Source organism: Bacillus rossius, chromosome 8 (assembly GCF_032445375.1).
Source record: "Bacillus rossius redtenbacheri isolate Brsri chromosome 8, Brsri_v3, whole genome shotgun sequence".
NCBI classification, from domain to species: Eukaryota; Metazoa; Arthropoda; class Insecta; order Phasmatodea; family Bacillidae; genus Bacillus; species Bacillus rossius.
The window spans coordinates 67,511,309-67,536,830 of record NC_086336.1 but is presented as its reverse complement, the minus strand read 5'-3'; the positions used below and the strand labels follow the sequence as shown (position 1 = coordinate 67,536,830).

General features: G+C 41.8%; 1 protein-coding gene across 1 annotated transcript in view; it reads right to left on the bottom strand.

Annotated features, from left to right (window-relative positions):
- The window catches only part of LOC134535176 (uncharacterized), a 39,860-nt gene extending 15,788 nt beyond the window's left edge, over window positions 1-24,072 (bottom strand). Inside the window, exons 1-8 of the mRNA XM_063374188.1 lie at window positions 16,190-24,072; window positions 15,311-16,039; window positions 12,966-13,077; window positions 11,445-11,659; window positions 10,623-10,748; window positions 9,989-10,241; window positions 9,300-9,437; window positions 6,441-6,646 (exon numbers count right to left, since the gene is read on the bottom strand). Of these exons, the coding sequence (XP_063230258.1) occupies window positions 6,441-6,646; window positions 9,300-9,437; window positions 9,989-10,241; window positions 10,623-10,748; window positions 11,445-11,659; window positions 12,966-13,077; window positions 15,311-16,039; window positions 16,190-23,780 (9,370 nt within the window). The 5' untranslated portion in view covers window positions 23,781-24,072. The remainder of the gene's footprint in view (window positions 1-6,440; window positions 6,647-9,299; window positions 9,438-9,988; window positions 10,242-10,622; window positions 10,749-11,444; window positions 11,660-12,965; window positions 13,078-15,310; window positions 16,040-16,189) is intronic.
- Between the last annotated feature and the right edge of the window lie 1,450 nt (window positions 24,073-25,522).

The following is a 25,522-nucleotide window of genomic DNA, read 5'->3' as shown; positions in this document are numbered from 1 at the left end:
ACTTTGTCATGCAAATTTAATAGTAGTTTTAACACAATGAATAGGCATTTGTCAGAGAGGTAAAATTATTTTGAAACCACAAAACACAAAAGTAATTTTTTTTAAATGGTATTAATGGGCAAAATAATTTATTGAAATAAGATGTTTCAAGTATGTTGAATTGAAATGAGGATTTTTAAATCATAGTTTCACATGTTGAAAATTTGTTAAACTGTAGGATTTGTAATGAATGAGATTCTAGAAGTTAATTTAGAAAAAAAGTTTATGAATCTAAAATTTTTGGACAAATTATGGCAATAAACCTGTTCAAAAGAAGCCAGATTGTTCGGACTTGAAAATAGTTTGTTCAAGCTGATCAAAATACAATTACTTTTATTGTATGTTTAGTATAAATGTGTCTGGTGTTTAATCTGCGTGGCTCTCGCGTCCACACCGGAACATGAGACAAGCTTCTCAGCAAACCCACCACACAAAACCATTATCACAGAGATACAGCACAAACACAACTGCACATTTTGTCTACCTGAAACTGAATGCCTTACTACAGCCAACGAGAATGCTGTATTTACTCGCACAAGACATACCATCGCTTTTTTATTTAAGTACTAAATAAAATATAAAAAAACACAGAGGCCCCCGCGAGCGACGCAGGCACGAGAGCCCGTGGACCGGAAGGAGGGCATAAGAAGTGAACAGGTGTGTGTCCACCGCAGTGGGGCACGGCAGGAAGAGGGGTGGGAGGCGGCGGGAAGCGCTGGAACGTGCGTCACCTCGCAGTGGCACACTAAGAGGGACGACATGTGCCATTTCCTCTCCCCCCTTGACCCTCACCTGTCTCTGTGGAACGCTTTCCCTCCCCCCGCGAACTGATGAGCTCCGAACCTGCCGTGACTTCACCGCACTTTCCCCCACCAATTAAAAATAACTTTTTCGTGTCGTATACAACATAATGCTAAATTGCAAAACACAGTCGTAACATAATTCCCACAAAATTCATTCTTGTGTGAAAGTTTTACAAGATTTTAGAAAGGCTTATGAGAGTAAATACAACATTCGGTAGTGAAAACAAGTTCACGCATGCTAACAAGAAACCCCTCTACGTCTACAAACACAAGAGCCATTAATATGATATTTTTATCTAAAAGCTTTTTATGCACAGGCAAAAACTTATAAGGCCCTTTTTGATTCAATTGAAAAGCTGACATAAATAACAATGAATTTTATTTCCAGGATTGTGAAACTATTAGGTTTTCGACTGTCCTGAATTATAATGTTGCAGAATAGGAATTAACTATTTAATTTTTTTTTTTTTCATTTTTAGCTGAGTATATTTAAAACTTAATCAGATAATTTAAAAGATAAGATCTTGATTAGTATACAAATTTTTGTTGCTGTAAATCACAAGAGAACTTAATGAACAAACCTTTTTTTTCTATTAGAGTGGAATAAGAATTTTCATTAAATAATAATGATATTCTATTTAAATATAGATTATTATGAAAAAAAAATTCATTTTTTTATAAAAATCAATTTGTTTAAACCATTGTGGTTGAAATCAGTCAACCCTGTCGCAAACAGCAGAGAAGATTCTGAAAGAACATTTCAAACACAAATGGCTGAGTTAGATTTTGCAATCCAACTCAGCAGTTACGGACTAACTTGATGATCCAGTCAATAGAAATTACTCATTTCCTCATTAGAACTTGTGAACCTGCATCACAAGTAGAAATTTAAGAGCACCCTAACCTACATGAAGGAAAACTACTAAAGTTATTTTCTTTTTTAATAACACAACTATATCCCTGAATGTAATTCAACTTTTTTTGATCATAAAACATTAAATCTCAATGCTACACAAACACTACTATAGAAGCATTTCAATCCATTTACATCAACAAATGAGTGAGATCTGTATATCACCAAAAATAATATTACAAATTTAACCATTTTAAAAATTAATAATTCATTATAAAATCTTTTAAAAAATTATCATCGTGCAGAAGATGGAAAAAAAAAATTCAAGATAAATATCAATAGTAAAAATATTTATTCTATGCATTATTTATGTCAGCTACATCATTATACTAAGAAAGAGAGTGCCCATTATTGATATAAAAATAATATCAACAGCAAACTAAGCCACTTTTAACTAGAAAATACAAAAACGAAGCATTACACCACAAATTTTGGAACTTACATCAACTTCCAATGAAACAGCTAACATATGGTCTACCACAGTTAGTTACAATAAATACCAAGTTTACTACACAGTGTTAGGTACTATAAAATCACTTCTCAGTGAATGAACTATACATGATCAAAAATAAATGGAAAACACACAATACAATAATGTATATACATACATTTTATAAACTTACATGAATTTTCCAAAAAAAAAAAGTTTAGCAAGAAGTCCTGTAACTATGCACAAACTACCATACTGCCAACGAGAAAAAAACTAGTGAGTATTAAAAAAATTATCTTCCACATGAGTGATGCAGTGAAATCACATTACAATGTACCTGACGAAACCCACAGTTCTTGTAACTAATGATTAAAATATATGACCATGAACTGTTTAGTACGTGTACAACATCTTGTAGGGATCTGAGAATGTACTGTACATGGATAGTACATACTTTCAAAGTGAGGTACATACTTAGTAATGAGATTGCACGGCATTCATCCCTCCTGGACATCTCAGTCCCAACAGTGCTCCTCCAATCACGCATGCAAGAGCTGTGACGCCTATAACTACCGTTCACCCGGCATACTACACTTCCAGCGGTTCTCCACTGAATCTCCGCCGACAGAAAGCACGGCACGTGAAACAACTGTCCCAACTTCGCTTTCCCTCGGATTGCGTCTGGTTTCCTCACAACAGAGCAAACCAATGCTCGTCCCGAGCTCAACCCAGGAGCCGGACTGCAGTTCTGTCAATATGTGACACGGTGATGCACAAACGTAGTTCCACTCACGCACACACTCCGTATACAATATGGAAGCACATGTTTTAACAAATTGTGAGCCGTGTAAAACAGGCACGAGCTGAAAACAGTGCTAAAGAGAAACAAAAAAATAATAATTCAAAACCAATCTATGCCTATCTCTGAATTAAATTTTTCCTATGACCTTCAAATACAATATGGTGATGTTTATCGACTACGAAAATTACTTATAAGTAATATGTATAAAACTAAATACGACAAACAATACTGCTGTTCATATTATATATATATATATATATATATATATATATATATATATATATATATATATATATATATATGTTACAGAGAAAGACCTTACTCATAGACTCTGTTGAAGTATTCTTAACTTCATCTCAAAGAAAGATGATTATTAAAGAACTATATACAGAATGGTATGTTACTAAAAATTTAATATTGCGTAATATGCAGTATGTACAAAAAAAAACCATTTCAGATAAAGATTTTAAATTATCTTAAAACAAATGTACTTAGAACAAGAACCATGAAAATATGCAACTGAAAATTACTCAAATTAACAATAATACAATTTTCAAAGAAACAATGAGTTTGAAAATTTCTTCTGATAAGAGTAGGAAAAAATTTTGCAGATGAGTTTGCAGTTTTGGTTCCACGATTGCACCATACTTAATGTGGTCCTTAGCGCAATTTAACACTTACCTTTTCACACATCATGGTGAGGGCAAGACGGATCGTTACATAGAGAGAAAATGCAATGTAGATGAACATACCATTGAGCATTCTCAGTCTTATAACTAAATACACTACCTAAAAATACCAAATATTTTTCCTTACCTAGCTTGCCACCACTTCATTTAGCCTATACTTGTTTACCATTTACTGCTGAGAACCTGAAGACTTGTCTTTCAGCTGAAATAAAGCTTATATTAAGCTACTTTTAGTGTGACCCATACTATGTATGGCTATATTGCACAGATTTTATGTAGTGGGTCTTAAAGTCCACTGTGTACACTCTAGATTTTTCAAGCACTGTCAAAGTCTGTGAAATATGCTTTGTGGCCAAGTTTTGGCATGCCTCGTTACAGCTGACAGGATAAATGGGCACAGAATAGGTAAAATCTAGTGATGGGCCGAGACTCGAAAATTCGAGTCGAGTCGAGCGAGTAGCATCAGCTCGGCTCGGCTCGGCATTCAAGTTTATTTTACTAGACGGGGCGAAACTCGAAAGGAAATTCGGGTAAAACTCTATGATAAAATATAATAAAATTGAATTACAATAAATTCTTAATATCTCCTTACGTGACTTCGGCCGACACTAAAAATTACGTACATAAGACCGAAACACGTACTTACAAACAATGACGACAATCGGCCATATTATTTATATTTTAGTTTTACATATTGCCAACTTAACAGGTGTGACCACATAGCAAAGAAGACGAACACATTTTTAATAAACAAAACACGAATTAAATTTTATAATCATAATATCGGCAGAAATATTACTTTTTTTTTAGTAAATCCGTGCTACAATCGGCGCAACGTTACAATAATAAATTAACCGTAGCGTTATATTTGTGCGCATGTTTGCGACTGATACGCCACCAATCACGAAATGGCATTTAAAAAAAACTTTGCTCCACTAATTTTAGGAAGTATAGGTTGGCGAACTTGAATTTTTTTTCCGTGTTTGTTTACACTATTACGTTCGGCGAGATTGCGTTTTGTATAATTGTTTGCTATCCAAAGTTAAGTGGCAAGTTAAAATTAATTATGAAGTATAAAGTATTTTATAAAGTGTAACTATTCAATACAAATACAAAAGCATGTATTGGTTGGAAGTGCCAGCTTGCGATTGGCCGGCAACGTAACGGCGTTAGTGTTGTAGCAATAATCTTTAAATGTATTATATTTGTTATGGGAACGTTTATTGTAATGTTGCGCCAATTGTAGCACGGCCTTACACTTCCCATAAGTGAAAGTTTTCAAAAATGTTCTAATGATTGTGTGAAACTTACCCTAACCTTCGCGCCAACAAGCCTAAATTATATTCAATGTTTTTTATTGACTCGTGAATGCTACAGGCCGCAGCTAACTCGTTCGGTTCAAAATAAGGTAAATATGTAGTTGAGCGGTATTTGCGAAAAAAAAAAATTTTAAAAATCTGAAAATACTTTTATTATATGCTCTTTAAATTCCTCTTTTCATTAAAGCCGGCGGATATAAGAAATTTCAAATACTTTAGGAGATATCGAATTTTTTAATTTTCACAGTTGGGCGATATTTGTTAAATAAAATTTAAAAATTTCGAAAATACTTGTATTCTATGCTCTATACCTCAATTATTGAATTGTATTATATCAGTTAAGAATTTAACCTAAATGAATTATTTGTATTAATACTTGTATTTTAAATATATTTGATTAAGTGGGCCATGATATAACAAGACAACCATCTAAGGACTCTTAGCAATAAAGTGCAAATATTCAAGCTCGACTTAAGTGTCAAAGATTCAAATAAAAATTCAGACTCGAATCGACTCGACTTGAATTTATGATCTACAAACTCGACTCAAATCGACTCGAACTAATTATTGTAAAATTCGACTCGACTCGACTCACCTTAAAAATTTGCAGGTTCGTACATCTCTAGTAAAATCTTAACTGTTCATTCTACCCCAACCATTTATTGTTAACCATGCACTTGGCCACAATCAATACTGCTGCCTCAAACTAAAAACACTTGTCTCTATTCGCCAGACCTTTCGCTAACCATGGCCACTCAAATGAACCAATCACTGTTCGTTGCAACAGGCCATTATAAATACACTCGTCAAAACATGGAAACTTCAATAATAATTGGCCCTAAATAATAGCTGCAACAAGACACAGCAAAACGTTGAACCTATCACATGTTTCAAAAACATGAGAAATCTGTACTGAAAGCTAAGATGCAGTTAGTGAGTACAGCTACAAAGTTTTTGATGCATGTTTGTTGTGACTTTCAAGCTTAGAATACAGGATGCATCAATGTCATCTTACATTGACACAAAAAAAATAATCATAAAAACAGTGTATGACATGAACATATTACACACATACCTTCTCCAATTTTACAAAACTAAAGCTGCTATATATGTGAATGCATAAATTACGAATAAAAATGTGCTTGAAATTTGCAAGGCTATGGGGTTAGTGAAACACTGGGGAAAAAATAATTTACAAAATATAAGCATTCTCGTTTTTAAACTAATAATATTTTTACAGAAATAAAGGACTAAAAGAGGATTTAATCTTAGAATCGATGGTGTGATAGAATCGAGTGAATACAGTAACCACAACCAACAGGAATATGCTGGCTCCCTTGAAGTAGGTACACATCCTACTCGTACACTCCTGGCACAGCAATGACGCAGCGATCAGCAGATCCTGCTGACGGAGACCGTGGGCACGGACAGCGTCCGCCACTTACTGCTCGAGCCGCACTGGCCGCAGTGGATCAGGATCTCCGGCCGGCCGTCCTTGTTGCGGCCGCGCCCGCCCTGGCAGACCTTGCAGGCCTCTGCCCCAGCCTCCACCTCCACTTTGATGGGCGGCTGGCCCGGCGCGTCTGGGGCCTCCCCCTCCCCGGCTGACGAGCGCGAGTCGTCCGAGTCCTGGGTGTCGTCGCTGGAGCAGCTGCCGAGCACAAGCCGCCGTCACTTGCCTCCCGCCCGTCTCGCTGCCTCCCCGCCCGTCTCGCTGCCTCCCCGCCCGTCTCGCTGCCTCCCCGCCCGTCTCGCTGCCTCCCCGCCCGTCTCGCTGCCTCCCCGCCCGTCTCGCTGCCTCCCCGCCCGTCTCGCTGCCTCCCCGCCCGTCTCGCTGCCTCCCCGCCCGTCTCGCTGCCTCCCGCCCGTCTCGCTGCCTCCCCGCCCGTCTCGCTGCCTCCCCGCCCGTCTCGCTGCCTCCCCGCCCGTCTCGCTGCCTCCCCGCCCGTCTCGCTGCCTCCCCGCCCGTCTCGCTGCCTCCCCGCCCGTCTCGCTGCCTCCCCGCCCGTCTCGCTGCCTCCCCGCCCGTCTCGCTGCCTCCCGCCCGTCTCCCTGCCTCCCGCCCGTCTCGCTGCCTCCCCGCCCGTCTCACTGCCTCCCCACCCGTCTCGCTGCCTCCCCGCCCGTCTCGCTGCCTCCCGCCCATCTCGCTGCCTCCCCGCCCGTCTCGCTGCCTCCCCGCCCGTCTCGCTGCCTCCCGCCCGTCTCACTGCCTCCCCGCCCGTCTCACTGCCTCCCCACCCGTCTCGCTGCCTCCCCGCCCGTCTCGCTGCCTCCCCGCCCGTCTCGCTGCCTCCCCGCCCGTCTCGCTGCCTCCCCGCCCGTCTCGCTGCCTCCCCGCCCGTCTCGCTGCCTCCCGCCCGTCTCACTGCCTCCCCGCCCGTCTCGCTGCCTCCCCGCCCGTCTCGCTGCCTCCCCGCCCGTCTCGCTGCCTCCCCGCCCGTCTCGCTGCCTCCCCGCCCGTCTCGCTGCCTCCCGCCCGTCTCACTGCCTCCCCGCCCGTCTCGCTGCCTCCCCGCCCGTCTCACTGCCTCCCCGCCCGTCTCGCTGCCTCCCCGCCCGTCTCGCTGCCTCCCGCCCGTCACGCTGCCTCCCCGCCCGTCTCGCTGCCTCCCGCCCGTCTCGCTGCCTCCCCGCCCGTCTCACTGCCTCCCCGCCCGTCTCGCTGCCTCCCCGCCCGTCTCACTGCCTCCCGCCCATGTTATCATACTTTTATATTACCTTAAGCACATGAGACAATCATATAAAGTTTTAAAAGTAGTTCAATAAAACCAATTCATTCCACTTCAAAGACAACAACTTACATTTTTACTACCTTAACTACCCACATATTTCTTTCAACAGATGGTTGTCTACCGTTATAATTGATTTTATACAAACCGAGTACAATAATTTTCAAATTTAGTGCTTAAATAGAAATACTTTATTAGTCAAACTTGAAATTTTTTAATTTAAGTGCATTAATATAAATAAGTTTTTTTTGCTATAATTGGATGTAAGGAATATATGTATGGAAATAGTGGGGAAAGTGAATCAACAAAAAAAAAAATGTCTTTCAAAATATACTTTCTTCTGTATTCCCTAGTTTGATATGTATTTAACTAAATTAATTAAACACATGATATCTGTAGTGTGTTGCCTTTCATGACATGCAAGGAATGATAAACAAACCTTTATTTAAGGCATTGTCTTGTGTTCCCTAAGTCGTTTAAAATTAGGGTAAATATGGTACATACACGGCTGAGGCACTTGCCTGCATTCAAAGAAAATACAACTGAAATAGAAACACAAAAAGGATTCTCTATTTACCTAATTATACTGTAACACTGCCATAAATATTCACATAATATGCTCCGATTTTCAAGAATGCAAGTGTTAAATATAAATATTATTCAAATAATTATATGTTTCCCATGAATTTTAATAACCAACATAATCCAAAAACATTCCAAGAATTCACACTTATATTTAACTACAGTAAAAATATTTTTTAATTTTTTTCTACTAAGTAATAAAAAATAAATGAAGTATGATCTTAATAAGGCAGAAAATTTAAAGGTAAAAAAAAATATATACATTAACTGTAGCATGCAACATGCAATCAACTTACTTCTATCTAAATCTAAATTCATAGACACAATGGTAAAGGTAGTAATTTACGAACTTGAACTAAACCAAAACTGTGCAAAAAATTATTTCCAGTTGATGTAATTAATAAAACTACATTCCCTGCAGTTCTCATTTATCATATCTTGAGCAAGTTTAACCAGAGACAAGTAATATTAATTGCTATTAGAAAAAATGTGATGAACTGAAAGTATTTTTAAAAAAAAAAGGTGTGAAGGGGGGGGGGGGGGGGGGAGGGGTTTGTCTGTAAAGTTGGTTTACGGACGATAAAATTAAGTGATAACGTCATAAGAAAACATTGACCAAAAATTGCATACTTTTTAATTTTCAAATATTATTTACAGGTTTTTCAAATTTAATTTAAATAATAATGTTTAAATATAATCATAAACCATTAGTTATAAAGCCCACCTTAACCTGTTTGATATTACAGAAGATTTTCTCGCACTGTGGTTGGCCGGTTCTCGCACGCTCGGCTCAGGGGGAACGTAACAATTTTTTGTGCGTGCAGCCAGCATTCATCGATTTATAAGACGTTATCACGTCAAAAATAGGAACAAAAAACCAGAGAACGCAGCAATCACATATTGCTCGTGTGTACCACTGGTCCGGCCACGCACGACCGGGAGCGAGGCTGAGCGACGGTCGCAAGGGGGGGTTGGGGGGGGTGGACAGACCTGGACGAGTCGGAGGAAGATGAGTCGTCCGAGTCGGACTGGCTGCCGTCGGAGCCCTTGAGTGCCTGCTCGTTGGGCTTCATGGGGCCGTACAGGACCGTGTTGAGGGGCAGGTAGCGCAGCTCGGCGGGCGTGTACCTGGAACACAAGCGTGCCCCGTCACTCGCACTCCCGGGTCGGGCTTGGTTCTCCCTGTGGGTCGAGACTGGCCAGGGAGAACATGACCTCCCAAACCACCTGCTGGTTGTAATGACATCACACCCATACCACAATAGTTATACTATTAACCTAATCACTTTACAATTACTTTTGTATGCAATAATGCAATCCTGTGTATACTCCTCCAACAAATCGAATAAACTTATTTTTAAAAAAAAAATTTGTCAAAATAAAAACGAATTTTCCACTTTTTCTGAGTATGCTGATGACTGTGTAAGAAGGAATTTAAGTGGTTTTTTTCCAAAATAATGCTGAAACAAAACCTCATCAATACTAGCCAATTAAATGCAATTTTAAATCAAACCCAGCGACACCTTGACGCAAGTTTATCTTTCACAATTATTATTAACGTTCTCCAGCAAAACAAATTCTAAAACATAGATTCAAACAAAGAAATATAAGGTTGTTTCACCTATGAAAAGAGCAGATTAACAATGCACAAATGTCCACCTTTCTAAGGTTTTACTCACCTTTTGTAATAATCTGTATACTGTCCAGGAATGAGGGAGAGGGGGTAAAAGCCCACTTTCGGCAAGTCTTTCATGGTCATGTTCGTTCGTCGGTTCTGCGGGTAGTGGATGGCGAAGTTCTGCAGGTCGAAGCTGCAGCGACGGTCGTCCTTCCGCGAGCGGTTGAACGAGGAGTTCCACGCGGCGGCAGAACTCACCGCCTTCTCTTTGTAGTCCTGCTTGCTCTTCTCGCCGCTCGTCACTGCGGATATGGCTGCGGGGAACAAAGTTGCAGTTACACTCGCCGTTGCACGGCGTAACGACACTTCCCTCCGACAGCAGAAACTATCTTGTTGCATTAAAACTGTGTTTCATAAGATATGCTGTCAAGTTTTCCTACAAACTAAAAGTCAAGCAATGAGCTAATCAACACTGCCATTTGATCCACACGTAATGGAGGATAAATATAAAGTTGTCATGTCAGGATATTATGGCCGTGGCGATAAAAAGGAATTCAACTAAAGAGTATGTTAATCTTATCAGTATGTGTAATAGAAGAAAGGTAAACCAGCTTCATAGGAGAACAACTCAAACACTGACCGGAGATGAAATGACGAAGCCCTCGCCCGGAACGCTGTAAGCATGCCGCTCTCACCTTTCTGCTTGGAGGTGAACTCCTTCGCCTGGCGGTCCCGCATGTAGCGGCGGTACTCCTCGTACTTCTCCTGGAAGTCGGTGAACATGATGTCCAGTATTTCCGAGCTGAACACCGCCGTGAGGCCTGTCGACAAGAACCACGTCGCAATCACACACCTCCCATGGCGGATGCCAGACCATCACATTACAACACGCTGACGAAAACCAGTTAACTCGCACCTCTTCTTGCAACTTTAACTGAAAGACTTAAACAACCTTTTTTTTATGCAATCAATATAGACCTGCAAAATTCACGGATTCATTCGGTGATAGGCTAAAATTCAAACACATATACCTCTTAGACTTACTGTTCATCTGGACGAATCTCAACCAGTTATAAACCCTCAACCAAAGAAGGATCGAATCACAGACAAACCAGCTGAAACGACTTACAAGTCGGCAGCCAATGAACTTGCGTTATTTGCCCCAGTGTACAGGGGTATGTGCAGTCTATCCTGAAGGCCATCGAAACCGCGAATTTTGCAGGTCTCTAGCAATAGAGTGACATAGCTGATATGTGTAGAAAATTTTCGTTAGAACAAATTAAAAATTTTCTCTTTTATTCAAATAATTATACCAAATTATTCAACTTCAAAAAATTAATTTTTTTTTTACACTGCTGTGTTTCTTCATGCTTCAAGTGTGTAATGAATGTTACTGTGAGGTTGCCAAGCCGGGCCATTCTTGACAAGTAACAAAGTTGCATAACAGAACCTCATATTCGCCACTCGAACAAACCCGACCATCACAGCTCAGAGAAGGACCACAAGGACCAAGTCACCTAAGTCACTGAGGTACTCCGACACCAGGCCCTTCTCGCGGAGGTACGTCTTCTCCTCGGCCTCCACCGCCCGCCTGCGGATGTCCGGGTACTTGCGCTTGAAGGACTTGACGCCCAGGTACTGCGAGATCTGCTCCTGTATCATCAGGTGCTCCCCGCCCTTCTCCAGCGGCCACAGGTACTCGGCCAGCATGTCCACCGTGAACTCCTTTATGCTGCGGCAACCACGACACATCACGCCACTAGATCTCTGCTCCACAGAGATCTCCAATTTATAAACAAATAAGCCATGAACATACAGCCATGAACAACTCTGCATCACACTGAGTTTCGTTTTCTCAGTCCTAAATTAAAATAAAAGTTGACATGAATATTTTAAATGTATGCCACCCAATGAAAAAAATAAAAATTTAAATGATATATGAACATATACTAATTGTAAACGTTCTCTCAATCACTCATGCAATGGGGAATTTTGATTTAATTAAGTTTTTTGGACGTATTACATTGCTGTACTGCAATGGTGTATGTCCAAAAAAAACTGCATTAAATACAATAATTGTAAAGCTCTGCAAACAATACTACAAGAGTACTCCAACTTACTTAGCTGAGAAAAAAATGAAACTATTAGGTTCGGCAACTTAAATATATCACACCAAAAATTATTAGATTTTAGTTTTTAAATATAGAAATGATTTAATAATTAAATTAAATTTTTAGCATACTTAAATAATGGGAATACACCTTTAAAAAATGTTAAATCCAGAAAAAAGTAAAATGAACGTGATAGTGCAACAATAAACGGGAACACATTAGAGTCTACGAAATGAGTGCTCATACTGATTCAGATATTCAAACAATCTTATCAAATAACATAGCAACTTAACATACTTTTTTCTCTCAAAATTTTGAAGTTAAAAGCATTTAGATAAGCATGAACTTAGACAAGCTACGAATATGTGTTGCAGTGATTCCTTAAAAAAAACTGTTATCAAGTGCTCATGTTAGGCACCTAGACGACAGCTTAGTCACAGATAGCTTTCCTGGGAATCTATCAACGCAAGATGAAGTACCAATCACACAAACTTTGCAGAGGAACTGACATGTAAAGGAAGCTTTCAGAACCCTGTTTATACAATACAAAATATTATTACACACAAACCCATTTTCCCCGCTGTAAAATATGAGCATAATAAGTTTAAATACTTACTTAAATAATAAATATCAAAGATTGAACTGGTTTATACTACATTTTGTATAATAATACACATCATAGTTGTACAAAGTTTAAAAATTATGGCACCATGTTTGTATTAGTGAGGTTTTTACTGCAGAATGGTAAATTTTTTAAAATATGTTTCAGAGGAAAGAACAATAATACCAGTGAGTACAGAATGAATTAATGGCGGTGACAGTAAAGACATGATGATATAACTGAGTGTATTCCGTGGCCTCCAGCAGGAGTGGAGAGACTCCAAAGGGAGACACACGCAGCAGAGCCGGACGGCAGGCAGCACTCACTTCTCCGAGTCCATGGGGATCTCCATGCGGTTCTTCCTGTTCTTGACGCTCTCCGTCGTGGCCGTGCTGACGACGCTGCCCTGGGACTCCTCGCCAGCCGCCTCGCCCGTCGCTGCACGGTCCAACAGTCGCTTACGTCACCTTCAGCCTCATGATGCCGCTCAGTTTACTCCAGTTTACAGTAAAAACCATCATAAGGAAATTCCCTACTATAAGTTTAATAAACTTAGCACTTGGCTGATAAATACTGTTACGAGAAAGCCAGAGACGGCTGGAACAGCGCGCTGGCCGCACTTAACTCTAGGGGGAACCCATCCCTCCAGCCCCTGACCCGCGGAGTCTGAGGGCGCAGCATTACTGTCTCGTTCCCGTCTGGTACATTCCGCAAGTCCCGAGAGCCCCGTCGCGTGAAGTGGCGTAACTGGGAGGCCACTGTTCTGACAGCTTCTAAGTGCTAGGTCAGGGCACTACACTTCTGAGAGCTACGAAACCTTTCCAGGGCGAAACTCCGCCGACCTCTGGCGGGAGAGCAAGTGAGGCTGGTGGCGACACCGGTGAGTGTTGTGAGCGACAGACGCTGGCGGCAACACCAAACAATCCTCGGAGAGGGCGAGTGACTCATTGGCAAGGATAGCAGGCAACGAGCATGTGAGAAAATTGGATCATCAGCGATGGAAGCATCCGGGACGGTGTTGTGTGTGGGGCGGGCGAGTGAGTAGTGCGAGGCAGTGTGTTGGGACCGAGGTGCACGATAGGAGACGAGCAGTAGAGCCACTCTCACGCCGAGTTCCACTTGGGAGAGCAATAGTGAACTTACAAAAGTGTGACTGATTAAAATTAGTTGTAATTTAAGAAATAGTGCAGTTAATAGATAATAAATAAAACTGCAATTAATGACTTCGGCTATCCTTCCGGACCTTTTTTATCCCATGCATAAAATACAAATATTTTTATCCTTTTAATAAGTTTTCTCTGATAGTAAATTTAAATTGCTTAATACCTTGAGAACTATCTTAACAGGGTTTAACCCAGAGAAACGTCTTAACAGGGTTCAAGCCCACGGAACGAAGGTATCGGAAAAGGAGCTCCCCGTCGTCCAAGGTGAGAAATGCCTCCAGAGTGATCCAGGGAACCACAACAAACCAAAATAAACATGGCCAAGCTGGGATTCCAACCCAGGTCCTTCGTAATGCCGGTCCAGTGTCTTAGCACGCTGCCTCGCTCGTCTGAAGCCCCTAGTAGAACTGCAGCACAACACTTTGGAAACACGTGGCTGACAAAGCGCAACCAGATGTGCTGAGTCTCGAATTCAACAGAGCCGTGGCCAGCTACTTCCTCCTCCTCCGGGTACTGAAGAGGAACTACAGTCTGTAGGGTGAATCGGAGCGATGCATCATCAGAGTGTAATGAGAGTGCAACAATCAGGTATAGGGTACCAGATGGCAGAGGGCGGAAGGAACTCAAGAGTAGGGCACTCTTTGGCATGTTTGCATTATAGCATATTAGTATACTTGTGCACTTGTACATTTGTATAATGTGTACTCTAAATAACTGTGCACTAGCATCATCATGCACTTATACACTTGCGTGAGTACTCCATACCTGCACACATTCTTATAGCTTTGTATTCTTTTATCTATAACGTTTCACTTATAACACGCATGGTGGCAACATTCAAATATTCTTGTACTACACCATTATTCTATCCTCAGCTAAACAGTCTGTATTTAGCATTATAGTCTAATACTGCTATAAAAATATATGTATAACCATTTCATACCTAAGGTACAGAAAAACTGTAATAAAATCTGCTAAACAATTCACCCAATTAGCTTGCCTCATATTTTACCCTCAAAAATGCCTCCATTAAAGCATATCTTTAACATGAACCCACACAGAACCAGTTCACATTTTACACAGGAAACATTTACCGGTGTTAAATATAATATCATATTTTACAGATTTTTGCAATGGAAGTTCATAACTCACAGATGAATTTTGGTATGATGTCACTGCATTGAATCGCAATGGCATCAGTGCAACATTAAACTAAAAGTATTTAATTTCCTTGAAAGTTTTGATAACAGCAAGAAACTGAAAGAAACAAGTACTCAAAATCAACCTTTTTAAAAAATCATCAAGCAACGTTTCAAATGTTTCAAAAAGGCATAAAATTAAGAATCACATAATTTAAAGTACCAATTGGCTCATTTTCACGGTGACATTAAATACTAGTGACAGACTCTTTACGTCAAATGTTTACCAATGATAAACTTGTGTGTATAAGGGACATGAAGAGACCACATGGAAACAAGGAACACTGATGAGAGCACGGTGCAACGTACCGGCAGGCGGCAGCGAGCGCGCGGGTGTCTGGGAGCGGCTGTTGCTCTCGGCACTCATCCTCGTCTCCTCCTCAAACACCTGGACGGCGCTGGCCAGCGGCGCCGGGCACGGTGAACCAGGCGGCGCCGGCGGTGCGCCGGGCACAGCGCCAGCGGCCACCAGGCCTTCCGGAGAAGGAGCGGTCGCCGTGGGGACGGTGGCGACGCTCGTGGAGGTCTCCGAGCCGGCGGCAGGAGCGAAGGTAGCGCAGGCACCCGACAAGGCAGCGGCGGTGACGTCCTGGGCGTCGGTGGTGGCGACGGTGGTGACGCACGCGGCGACGGGGGGACTGGCAGTGGCGGTGGCGGTGAGGCCAGTGGTGGTCGCGGCCCCTCTCGACTTGGCGGAGGCGGTACGCGCGCCAGCCCCCGGGACGGACCGGGACGCTGCCTTGGGGACTCTGGAAAACGTTCGTAGCGGAGCCTTCGCGCCGGGAACAGACGTCACGGCCCGCACGGGTTGACTTGCCGAGGGTGCAACGGAGGAGAACTGAGCCACGGACGAGCTGTGGCTCGGCATGCTGACTACGGGGTGTGATGCGGTGGGTGCCTTGATCTTCACGATGGACACAGTTTTGAGTAAAGCTGCCATTGTGGATGGCTTCAGTCCCGACTCTTGTTTCACTTCAGCCGGCAACGATGGCGCTCCGGTCGCCTGCCCCGTCCCATCATCAAACTGCTTCTTCCGTCCTGCAACATTACAAATATACGGTTCTCTAAACACAAGCTAAAAACAATACATACAAGATAATTTAAAACACTCAAAAATTTTAGATTTAAAATATACCTAACCTTAGTAAGTTAATGCGAGAAATTTCAATAGTGGTTGCAAATCCTTACCTCTGCCAGTGCCAGCAACTCTTGGTTTCTTGGCCTTGGGCTGTGAAGGTGTCTTCTCTTCCCTCCCTCGACACATCCTCTTGGGACGGGATGGCGTGGCTGCAGGCATGATCTGGCGCGATGCAGGCACGGGTGTGTCCAACTGTCCTTCCAGCTCTGCCTTCCGAACCCGGCCCCGAGACTTCTTGAAAAACGCACTGTCGAAACTTTCTGTACTGACCACATCGAACTGCTTCTTTGGCAAAATCTTCTCTTCCAGTATAACAACATCTTGGGAATTAGAGTCATCGCCTTCAGTGATAACATCAACTTCAGAACCTATGATGTTCACTTCCGGAGTGACCTCTATCTCACAAGAATCTGAGAACTTCAGATTGCTAGCAGAACCACCAGCCTTGACAGAAGGTTTTGGAGCTGTAAGAGTGATGGATACCTCATTGTTAAAAACAGACGAAACTTTCGTGCCCATCCTTGATAAAATTTGTCTCAGCTTGTCTTCCACAGACGGCTTCTGGGCATCTTTTCTTTGTGGTCGCATCTGCTGAGGCACAAACCTGCTCGTAGAAGGAATTCTACTACCGGCTCCTGGAAATTTTTCCGATTCAACTTTCACGCGCTTCATATCATATTCTCTGCCACATACAGATTCAAACATTCTCTTTTCTGCAGTCTTTTTAAGTCTCACACTGGTATTGCCTTCTAGTAGTGTCTGAATGTTCAGCAAATGCTTCTCTTCCGGCCTGTATTTCTTCAGAATGGGTGCAGAACCTGCCGTGTAGTTGTGGTCGCTCTCGCGCTTCCTGATGGCCAGCTCCGCTTCGTCGCAGGCGCCTCCGACGTGCTCTTCCAGCACCATCACCTCGGGATCCTCGTCCCCAGCACTCGCCTCTACGTCACCCCCGACCGTCCCCGCCTTCTGGCCGCCTGGCTGCTTCACAGACCACGCTGCACTCTTCCTCAGGGTCAACGTTATCTTTCCTGGCTTGCTTTCCTCACTGCAAGATGACTCTTCCCCTTTCACACGTGCCTTCTCTTCCACACATTCAGCTTTCCTGCCAGATGACTTTGTAGCCGTGTCAGGGTCACCAGCTTTGGTGGCCCTTTGCTTTTCACCAAATGCTCCGGTGTCTCCTCCATCGGCGGCTGAAGTCTTTACTTCAAGTTTCGCATCGTCATCAGCCTGGTCAGCATGCGACTTTTTATCTTCCTGGACAATCTCAACAATCAGAGGCTTACTTTCTCCTGCTTTCACTGTACTTGCACCAACCTTGCTTTCAGCCGATTTTTGTTTAACCAATGTGTCTACCTCTGCCACCGCTACATTTTCAGAGCTAACTTCTGTAGCGACAAGAGACCCGGTCAAGCTGCTTGGCCTCGTAACATCAGCTGTGCTGCAGCTGCCCTGAAGAGAGCCAGATGCTGGCGGAGGTCCATCTGAGGAAACATCTCCACTCTCCACGCGTGTACTTTCAGACGTGGTCACTTTATCAGCATCTTTCAGTTTCTTAGAAGCCAGAGACGATGAAGCAGTCATATCTATTTTTCGTTTCAAGTTCATCTCTTTCTTATCATGTCTTACTTGAGGTGGTTTTGTGGGAGCAGCATACTGCATTTCAGCTATTTCATCTACTTTTGTTCCCAGTTCACTTTTATCCACCTTTTCTGTGTCCTCATCAACACGTTCACATTTTGCATCTAACGTCACTGATTTTCTAACAGACTTCTCTGGAGTTGAAGCCGGCTCTTGCAACCGTTTTGTAAGCTTCTCAACAGTTCCACTTACAGAGTCTGATTTCAGTTCACACGAATCAACATTAACTTCACCTTTGGTAGCTGACTTACCACCATCTTTTATTTTCAGTTCCTTTTGACACTTTTCTTCTTTAAGTTTTACTTCAGACGTTGATGGCAGTAAAGATAGCTTGCATTCAAAATTTTCAGACTTCTTTGACGCTGATTTTTGTAACTTATCTTTCACATCATGAACACTAGGGTCTGATACAACAGATAATTTACTATTCGGTGTAGGAACAGTTTCTTCACTTACGATTTTGCTTGTCACTTTCGTATGCCCGTCTGACTTTAGTGTCACATCTTTTGCATCTTTTCTTACATCAGTGACTCTATCAGCATGTTGGGATGCTTTGAGGTCCGCTGGTTTAACCGCTTTGTTTGAAGTATCAGGGCCAGAGACATCCTTTGATGGTGTTGCAATAAAAACATTGGAGTTGGAGCCATCCTTCATCCTTTTCAGAGTTATTTTTTCAAGAGCTGGTTCCTCACCTGTGCTGAGGGAATCCGCTCTGTCACCAGACTGTTTGGAAGATACCACCTCTTCCGCTAGGGCCTCTGGTGAAGATGAGAGGAAAAACTGTTCTGACTTGGTCGAATGCTTCTTTAACTTCAGTGTGATTCTTTCTGGACCAGAACCAGAACAGTCTGCTGGAACATCTGCAGGTTTCTCACTGGATGATACAATAAATGCAGAACTTTTCGAATGATCTTTCTTAATTTTTAAAGTAATTTTCTCTGGATTATGGGTTTCTTTTTCACCTAAATTTGTTTTATCTGTTGTACTTTCAGAAGAAATTTTAACTTTTTTCTGTGTGGCAATAAAAGAATCTGCACCATCCTTTTTTAATTTCAAAGTAATTTTCTCAACGATTTTTCCTTCTTTTGGGTTGCTTAAACCAGTTACTTGTTTGTCGCTGCTTAATGTTAATGATGGATCTTCAGCTTTATCTTTGTTTGTATCCAAAATTACTTGTCCACTGGTGGACAATGATTTCTTTGTTTTCTCACTGATCTCTGGGTTTGTTGGTGTCAATGACGCTTCACTGGACACATTCTCTCCAGAGGACATAGCTTCTGCAGTCCCCGGTGACTGACGCTCACTAACACTTACAGCAGCAACACTCTTCGCTTCAGCAGTCTTTTCATCTCTCTTCACAGCCTGTGAACAGCTGGTAAGCTTGCCATCAGCCTTTGAAATGTGTGACCCACCAACAGACTCTTGTTGTTTCAATATTTTTTCTGCACATGATTCATTAGCTACATCACCAGACCTGTTGCTCTTCAATGAATCACCAGCAGCATCTGAAAGCCTTTCTTTAACTGATTTATTAGAAGACGAGATGATATCACTGGTCACATTCGATGGAGCTTCCTTGATGTCCGTGATGATTTCGGAATCCCCAACAGTGTCCAACGCTGATACCGATTCATTACAGGATGTCACAGCTGATGTATTTTTATCAACATTTTTGCCATTGTGTGAATCACTGGAAGTCTTTGATGCTGTGACCGGTTTATCTTTATTAGATTCATTAGAAGATGAAATATTACTAGTCAAAGACTTATCAACGTCTTTGCAAATTTGTGAGTTACCTGATGACTGTGCTGGTTTTCCTTTACAAAGTTCAATAGAGGATGAGACATCTCCAGTTTGAGCTGATGTAGACTTGTCTTCATCCATCCTCATATTAGAAACATCAGGAGGCTCTAACACTCGCGCCATATTTTCTTTGTCCAATTTATTAGAGGATGACGTAACATTCACCGTTAATTGAGACTTGACATTATCACCACATTTTTGTGGATCACAATCACGATACAATTTCAATAATTTTTCTTTGGCTGATTCATTAGATAATAAGCTGTCAACCGTCACAGTTGGTGGAGGTTTGTCAACATCCTTACAAATTTGTGACTCACCAGCTTCTAAGGGTTTGTCTTGGCCCACTTCTTCGCATGCTGAGACATCACTGGTCATAGCTGATGAAGATCTATCAACTTCCTTATGAATTTGTGAATCAACAGTAGGTTCCACTGCAGTCAGTGAGTTTTCTTTACTTGATTCACCAGATGATATATTACTAATCACACCTGATGAGAATATCTCCAAATCCTCACTAACACCTGAATCACAAGCAGGTTTTGATTCTGTACCTGGTTCATTACGGGTTACATTGCAAGTTACAGCTGTCGTAGACTTAAAACCCTCACTAGTTTGAGATTCCGCAAGTGGTAAAACTGTCGATTGTGTTTCTTTACCCAATTTACTTGATGATGTGATACCTTCAACTGCAATTGATAGAGACTTGTTGATATCCTTGCAAATGTTTGAATCACAAGCCACCTCTGATGCTGTCTCTGATAGTTCTGTACATGGTTCAACAGAGGATGAGATATCACCAGCCAGAGCAGTAGATTTGTGGCTTTGCAAATCATCAAGCTTCAAAGTTTTAACAAGTTTTTCCTTACATGATTCATTACCATTCACTTCTGATGCAGTAACAATTTGAGAATCGTTAGCAGAATCTACTAATGTTTGTAGTTTTCCTTTACCTGAATCATTCAAGGATATATTACTAGTCATAGTTGATGAAGGTGAAGACCCGACATCCTTACAAACGTGTGTTTCACTGGCAGGCTCCAATGCCTTAACTGATTTTTCTGCACCCGATTCATTACGAGATAAGAAATCCCCTGTCATACTTGATGGCAAATCATTCTTACAAACTTGTGAATTATTACCAGAATTAAATTCTTTTGCTGGAGAGTCTTTAGTCAATTTATGGCACGAAGATTCAACAGTTGTTTCAACCACATCAACCCCTTCCTTCTGCGGTACATCTTTATTGCAGACAATATCTGATCTATTTGTAACGTCGCTCTCTGCTTCAACCACATTTATTGCTGACAGCACAGACTTATCAATAGTCTGCTGACCACTAATATTTTTATCAACAGACTTCTTTGAAATCTGTTCTTTTAGTGATGAAAAATCACTTTTACTTTCTTGGCATGTAGTCTGACTAATTTTGGCAGGCTGTTTACTTTCTAAATGTGACTGATTACTTTTTTTCTCTGAATTCTTACTTAATTTTGGTGAAATAATTTCCAGTGGCTTATTTTCAGACAGTGTAGGAACTTCAGACTTCAGACGACTAAGAATTATTTTGGGCTGCGACTCAGATGTCTTCCGCTCACAAGTACTGTCTTCAACGGTAGAACCTGATGTATTAAGCAAATCCTTTAGTAAAATTGTAGCACCAGACCCAACAGAGATTTTTTCTAGCTTGCTAATGTCTGTCAAGTTAATAGTCAATGGTTTTATTAGGTTTGAAAATGTTGTGCTATTATTACCTTCATCTCTGGGGGAATTGGATAACACTGCACTCCCTTCTCTTCTTGGGTGGCCAGGCATGTCCAAGTCTTCCGCGGTCATCTCTACTTTACTGCTAGGTTCATCAGTGTGCAGACGTGCATTTGCTTTCACAGCTGCACAATCAACTACGTCTGTTTCTTCTTGTTTGTTCCCAAGAGAACCAGAGTCTTGCGTCATTTTTTCCTCTATTAGCTCATTTTGTGGCTCTGCCGCTCCCACTCCCTCCACACCAAATGATGATCCAGGTTTAATATCTGATACAGCTTGAACTTTTGTATCTTTCTTCCCTATTTCGACTGATATACTTTCTTCACTTTTATCTTCTGTCTCCAAGGTCTGAACTTCAGCTTTACTGTCATTGTTTGTCTTTAAAGCCTTACTTTGATTTGAACCAATGTCCTTGAACTTCTTGTCACCCATGTCTTCACATCCTGGCTTTACCAACACTAATGGGTCCAAGTCAACAACGTTCATTACACCATCTTTTGGCTCTGGACATGTATTTGGAGGTACATTATCTTTATGTTCAAATGACTGTACTTTGCAGTCAGGAGACGGAACACTAGCAGTGGGGTCACTGCTCAGACCGGCGAACAATGGCACAGCCAAGTCCTCTGACGTAGACCCACCTGCAGTTGCTTCCTCTCTCACGGAAGTGACAGTCGGGCATTCCGTCACTGACCCTTGAGCTACAGAGCGGCTATCAGATTGATGTACTTGCCTGGTTTCATTCAGAGATTGTAAATTTGTTGTGACCACTTCTGAATCAATGTTAGCTCTAGCTATTTCTTGTGGTGCAATATCTGCAACCAAAGGCAGGTTTCCATTATCCACTAATGAATCAGAAGAATGTGATTTAGAATCTGGTGACAGTCCACCACTCTCAGATGAAGGAGGCTGGCCCAGGAATAGTGACGTTTCAGGTAATTTTTCTTGTGAAGCTGTATTTTCAGACACCGGTGACTCATTTGTTGAACATGTTATGTTATTCCCCAGATTGTATTGACAGTCAGCAGTGTTGCTGTCAGCATCAGGTGAATGTGTCACAGATCCTAACTGTGGCGCTGCCAAGTGCTCTGCCTCTGACGACTCTACCACAGCTGGGATCACCGGTGCAGGTACCTCCCTAGTCTCAGCGGAGTCACCAGGAAGGCTTGGACTTGTTGACAGCTCTCTGCTTGCAACGTGTGCTGTAGACTCCGGGACCTTCTGTTTGTCAACCGAGGTAGACACTTCACAATGTGCAGAAACTGCACTGCTGCTCAACATTTCTGAAGGCTGTACATCAACACTGTCCACTCCACTAGTCGAGATGCTTGCATCATCCTTGGGCAAAGTACTGGTTTCACACATGGGCACAGCGCTACCGGATGTAGCATTTGTATTGCTAGTACTGGCATCCATCTCAATGATGCCCACACCCAAAACTGAGTTATTGTTGCCCAAATGTTCTGCAACGTTGTGCGAAGATACACGAGAAGTTGTGTCTATGTTATTTTCTTTACTCTTTTTTGACTGAAGCACAGGTTTGTCTACATCCCTACTGGAAGAAACAGGATCAACCAGGTTGCGAATTAATTTCACACCCGCAACTGAATCAGAGTCACTTTGCCCTACAGTATTTCTACTAGTTGAAGGCAGAATATCATGTGCGGATGACAAGTTGTTGATTCCTGCTCTCTCTAATGTACTTGTGGTTGAAATGCCAGAATTTTGAGCTGCATTCATTGGTGATTTTGAGACATCTGCACTCATGGGCTGGCAGGCAGTAGATACATTTAAATCATTAGAAACACCTGCTCGTCCAGCACGGGGACACTGACTCAGTGCTAACGCTAATGATGAAGGAGTAACAAAAGACGTAGAAACAGGGTTTGAATCGTCTCCTGTAGTTGATATTTCTTTCTCCTGACATTCACTGGATTCTTGCTCAGAAGAACCTACAGAGGCAGTAGTACTATCTGCACTTGAAGTGGAGATAACCTCATTTTCCCTTAAATTCTGCCCCAGCAATGATGGTTCCCGCACACAAGAAACAGCACTGCTAGAGTTCGGAGCAATTTCTGCTCGTTCTGGATTTCTTAATGATGTATTTAATTCACAAGTAGTGGAAATGTTGGTGTCACACTCTTCCACGCTACCGGATGATGACCCACATGTACTTACCAATTCTGCACGTTCAATAGGATCACTGTTTGCGGTCCCAAAAGTTTCCGAAACGGTGGGCTCTGCTACCACTACAGATGTGTCAGCTGGCTCAAACACAGTGTCTTGTTCGCTTTCCGTAGGTTCCACAACTGGCATAGCAGGTGGAACATTGCTGGTATCAGATTCTGCAGAGGCAGTACTACTGTCACAACTTGAAGAAACTTCTCCATCCTTACCTTTATCGTCAGTAGATGTAGAAGCAGGATCACTCATTATCAACGCGTTATAAATCAGTTATGCTCCTACACCGCATCTATATCACAGTACCCTAAAAACACAAGCCTTCATTGTGAAGACCAAATGGTGTCACGAAAATTATATACTACCAAATAATCGTGCGAATCCCCAAGAAAATAAATATATTCTATAATGAAAGATTTCCTATACTGAACTACATCACACAAAAAAAAATTGCAATATAATACGATTCCACAAAACACAGAATATACAAAACTGTTCATCTGTTTACAATAAATCGTCTGCAGCATAGATATGTGAATGCCATAGGCATAACACTCAACACAAATATACTAATAATATCTCAAAATTATTAAAAATTAATTAAAAATTTAATTTTAAATAACTTATAATTAAAAGAATCATCAAAACTAAACAACCACATAATTTAATAGGTAATAAGCATTAGAAGTATATTCACATGTTTAAACATATTTAGAACATGAAAATAGTCCTTGAAAATTACTTCTTGAGTATAAATCCAAATTATCGCTCGGATTTACATTGAATTTTTGTTCCAACCCAACAGACCCCATTCGGTACATTAAATACTTCTATACAACATGCATGGAGTCAGGAATAGTTACAACCTGGAAATTTCCAGAAATTGTTGGTGCGAAGCTACCTTTTGTCTAGCTATGGTATGCACAAGTATGCAGATACAACCTGAAAATTTAGTAATTGGTGTTTCTTGCAGTGTGAGAACAATTTTAAAGAAATATATTACTTTATGAAAGTGACTGTGTTCATGGTGGTAATTTTATGCCATGGCTATTAACAATCAGTCACGACCATGTGATCACTAATTGGTACCACGACAAACCAATGCTTCATAACTAGGGTAGGCAATGTCTCAGGCAGTATGTGTGTCAGAAACTGTACGAAAAAAATTTTTGAGCCAGTTTTTCAATACTCGCCAGTTATATGTGAACATCTAACCTAAATAATAAGCATATTCATGTGTTCTCGGTGTTATAAATTGATATTGTACTGCATGCACATGACACTATCGCCTGAGTCGTCTTCGGGGACAATCGCGGGTCTGTATCACCTGGTCTGGGCGAGGGGTTTACATTCCGGCAGCAGAAGCTGCTACTGACATAGCAGGAATCGGGCTTTACTACCAATGAATGTACGAAGTAAAATAAGCATACATTAGACAATGCAATTTGACAGTTTGAGAGTCCAATATGCTAATGAATGTAAAAACTTATATTACCATGAGCTGAAGTCATAAATTCAAAATAAACTTTTAGATGTAAAATTATTCTGGAATACATTTCAAAAATGTGAATAGCCATTAGGAAATATAATAGCAACTTTAAAAATACTCTAAAGTCAAAACTGTCTCCTAAACTGTCTTCGTGAAGGAAGAGGTGTTCGATGATGACGCCGAGGCCCAAGTCGTCGACGACGTTGACCTCCGTTACGAGGAGGACGTGGATGACTCTGGGGGGGGGGGGGAACCTGGACGGCAGCAGCTACGACACGGACAGCCTGGGCGACCTTGCAGATGACACGGACTTGGGGCGACTGTGTCGACTGTGCGGCAGGGAGAAGAGCGACATGGTCCTCATATTCAGTGAGGAGGGCATTAATTTGTGCAATAAAGAGAAAATAAACTCTTGGCTACCCATGAATGTAAGTTCTGTATTTTTCATATGGTGGCAGATGGTGACGTGACAGTGGCAGAGCCCTGTGAACTGCGGTCCCTACCG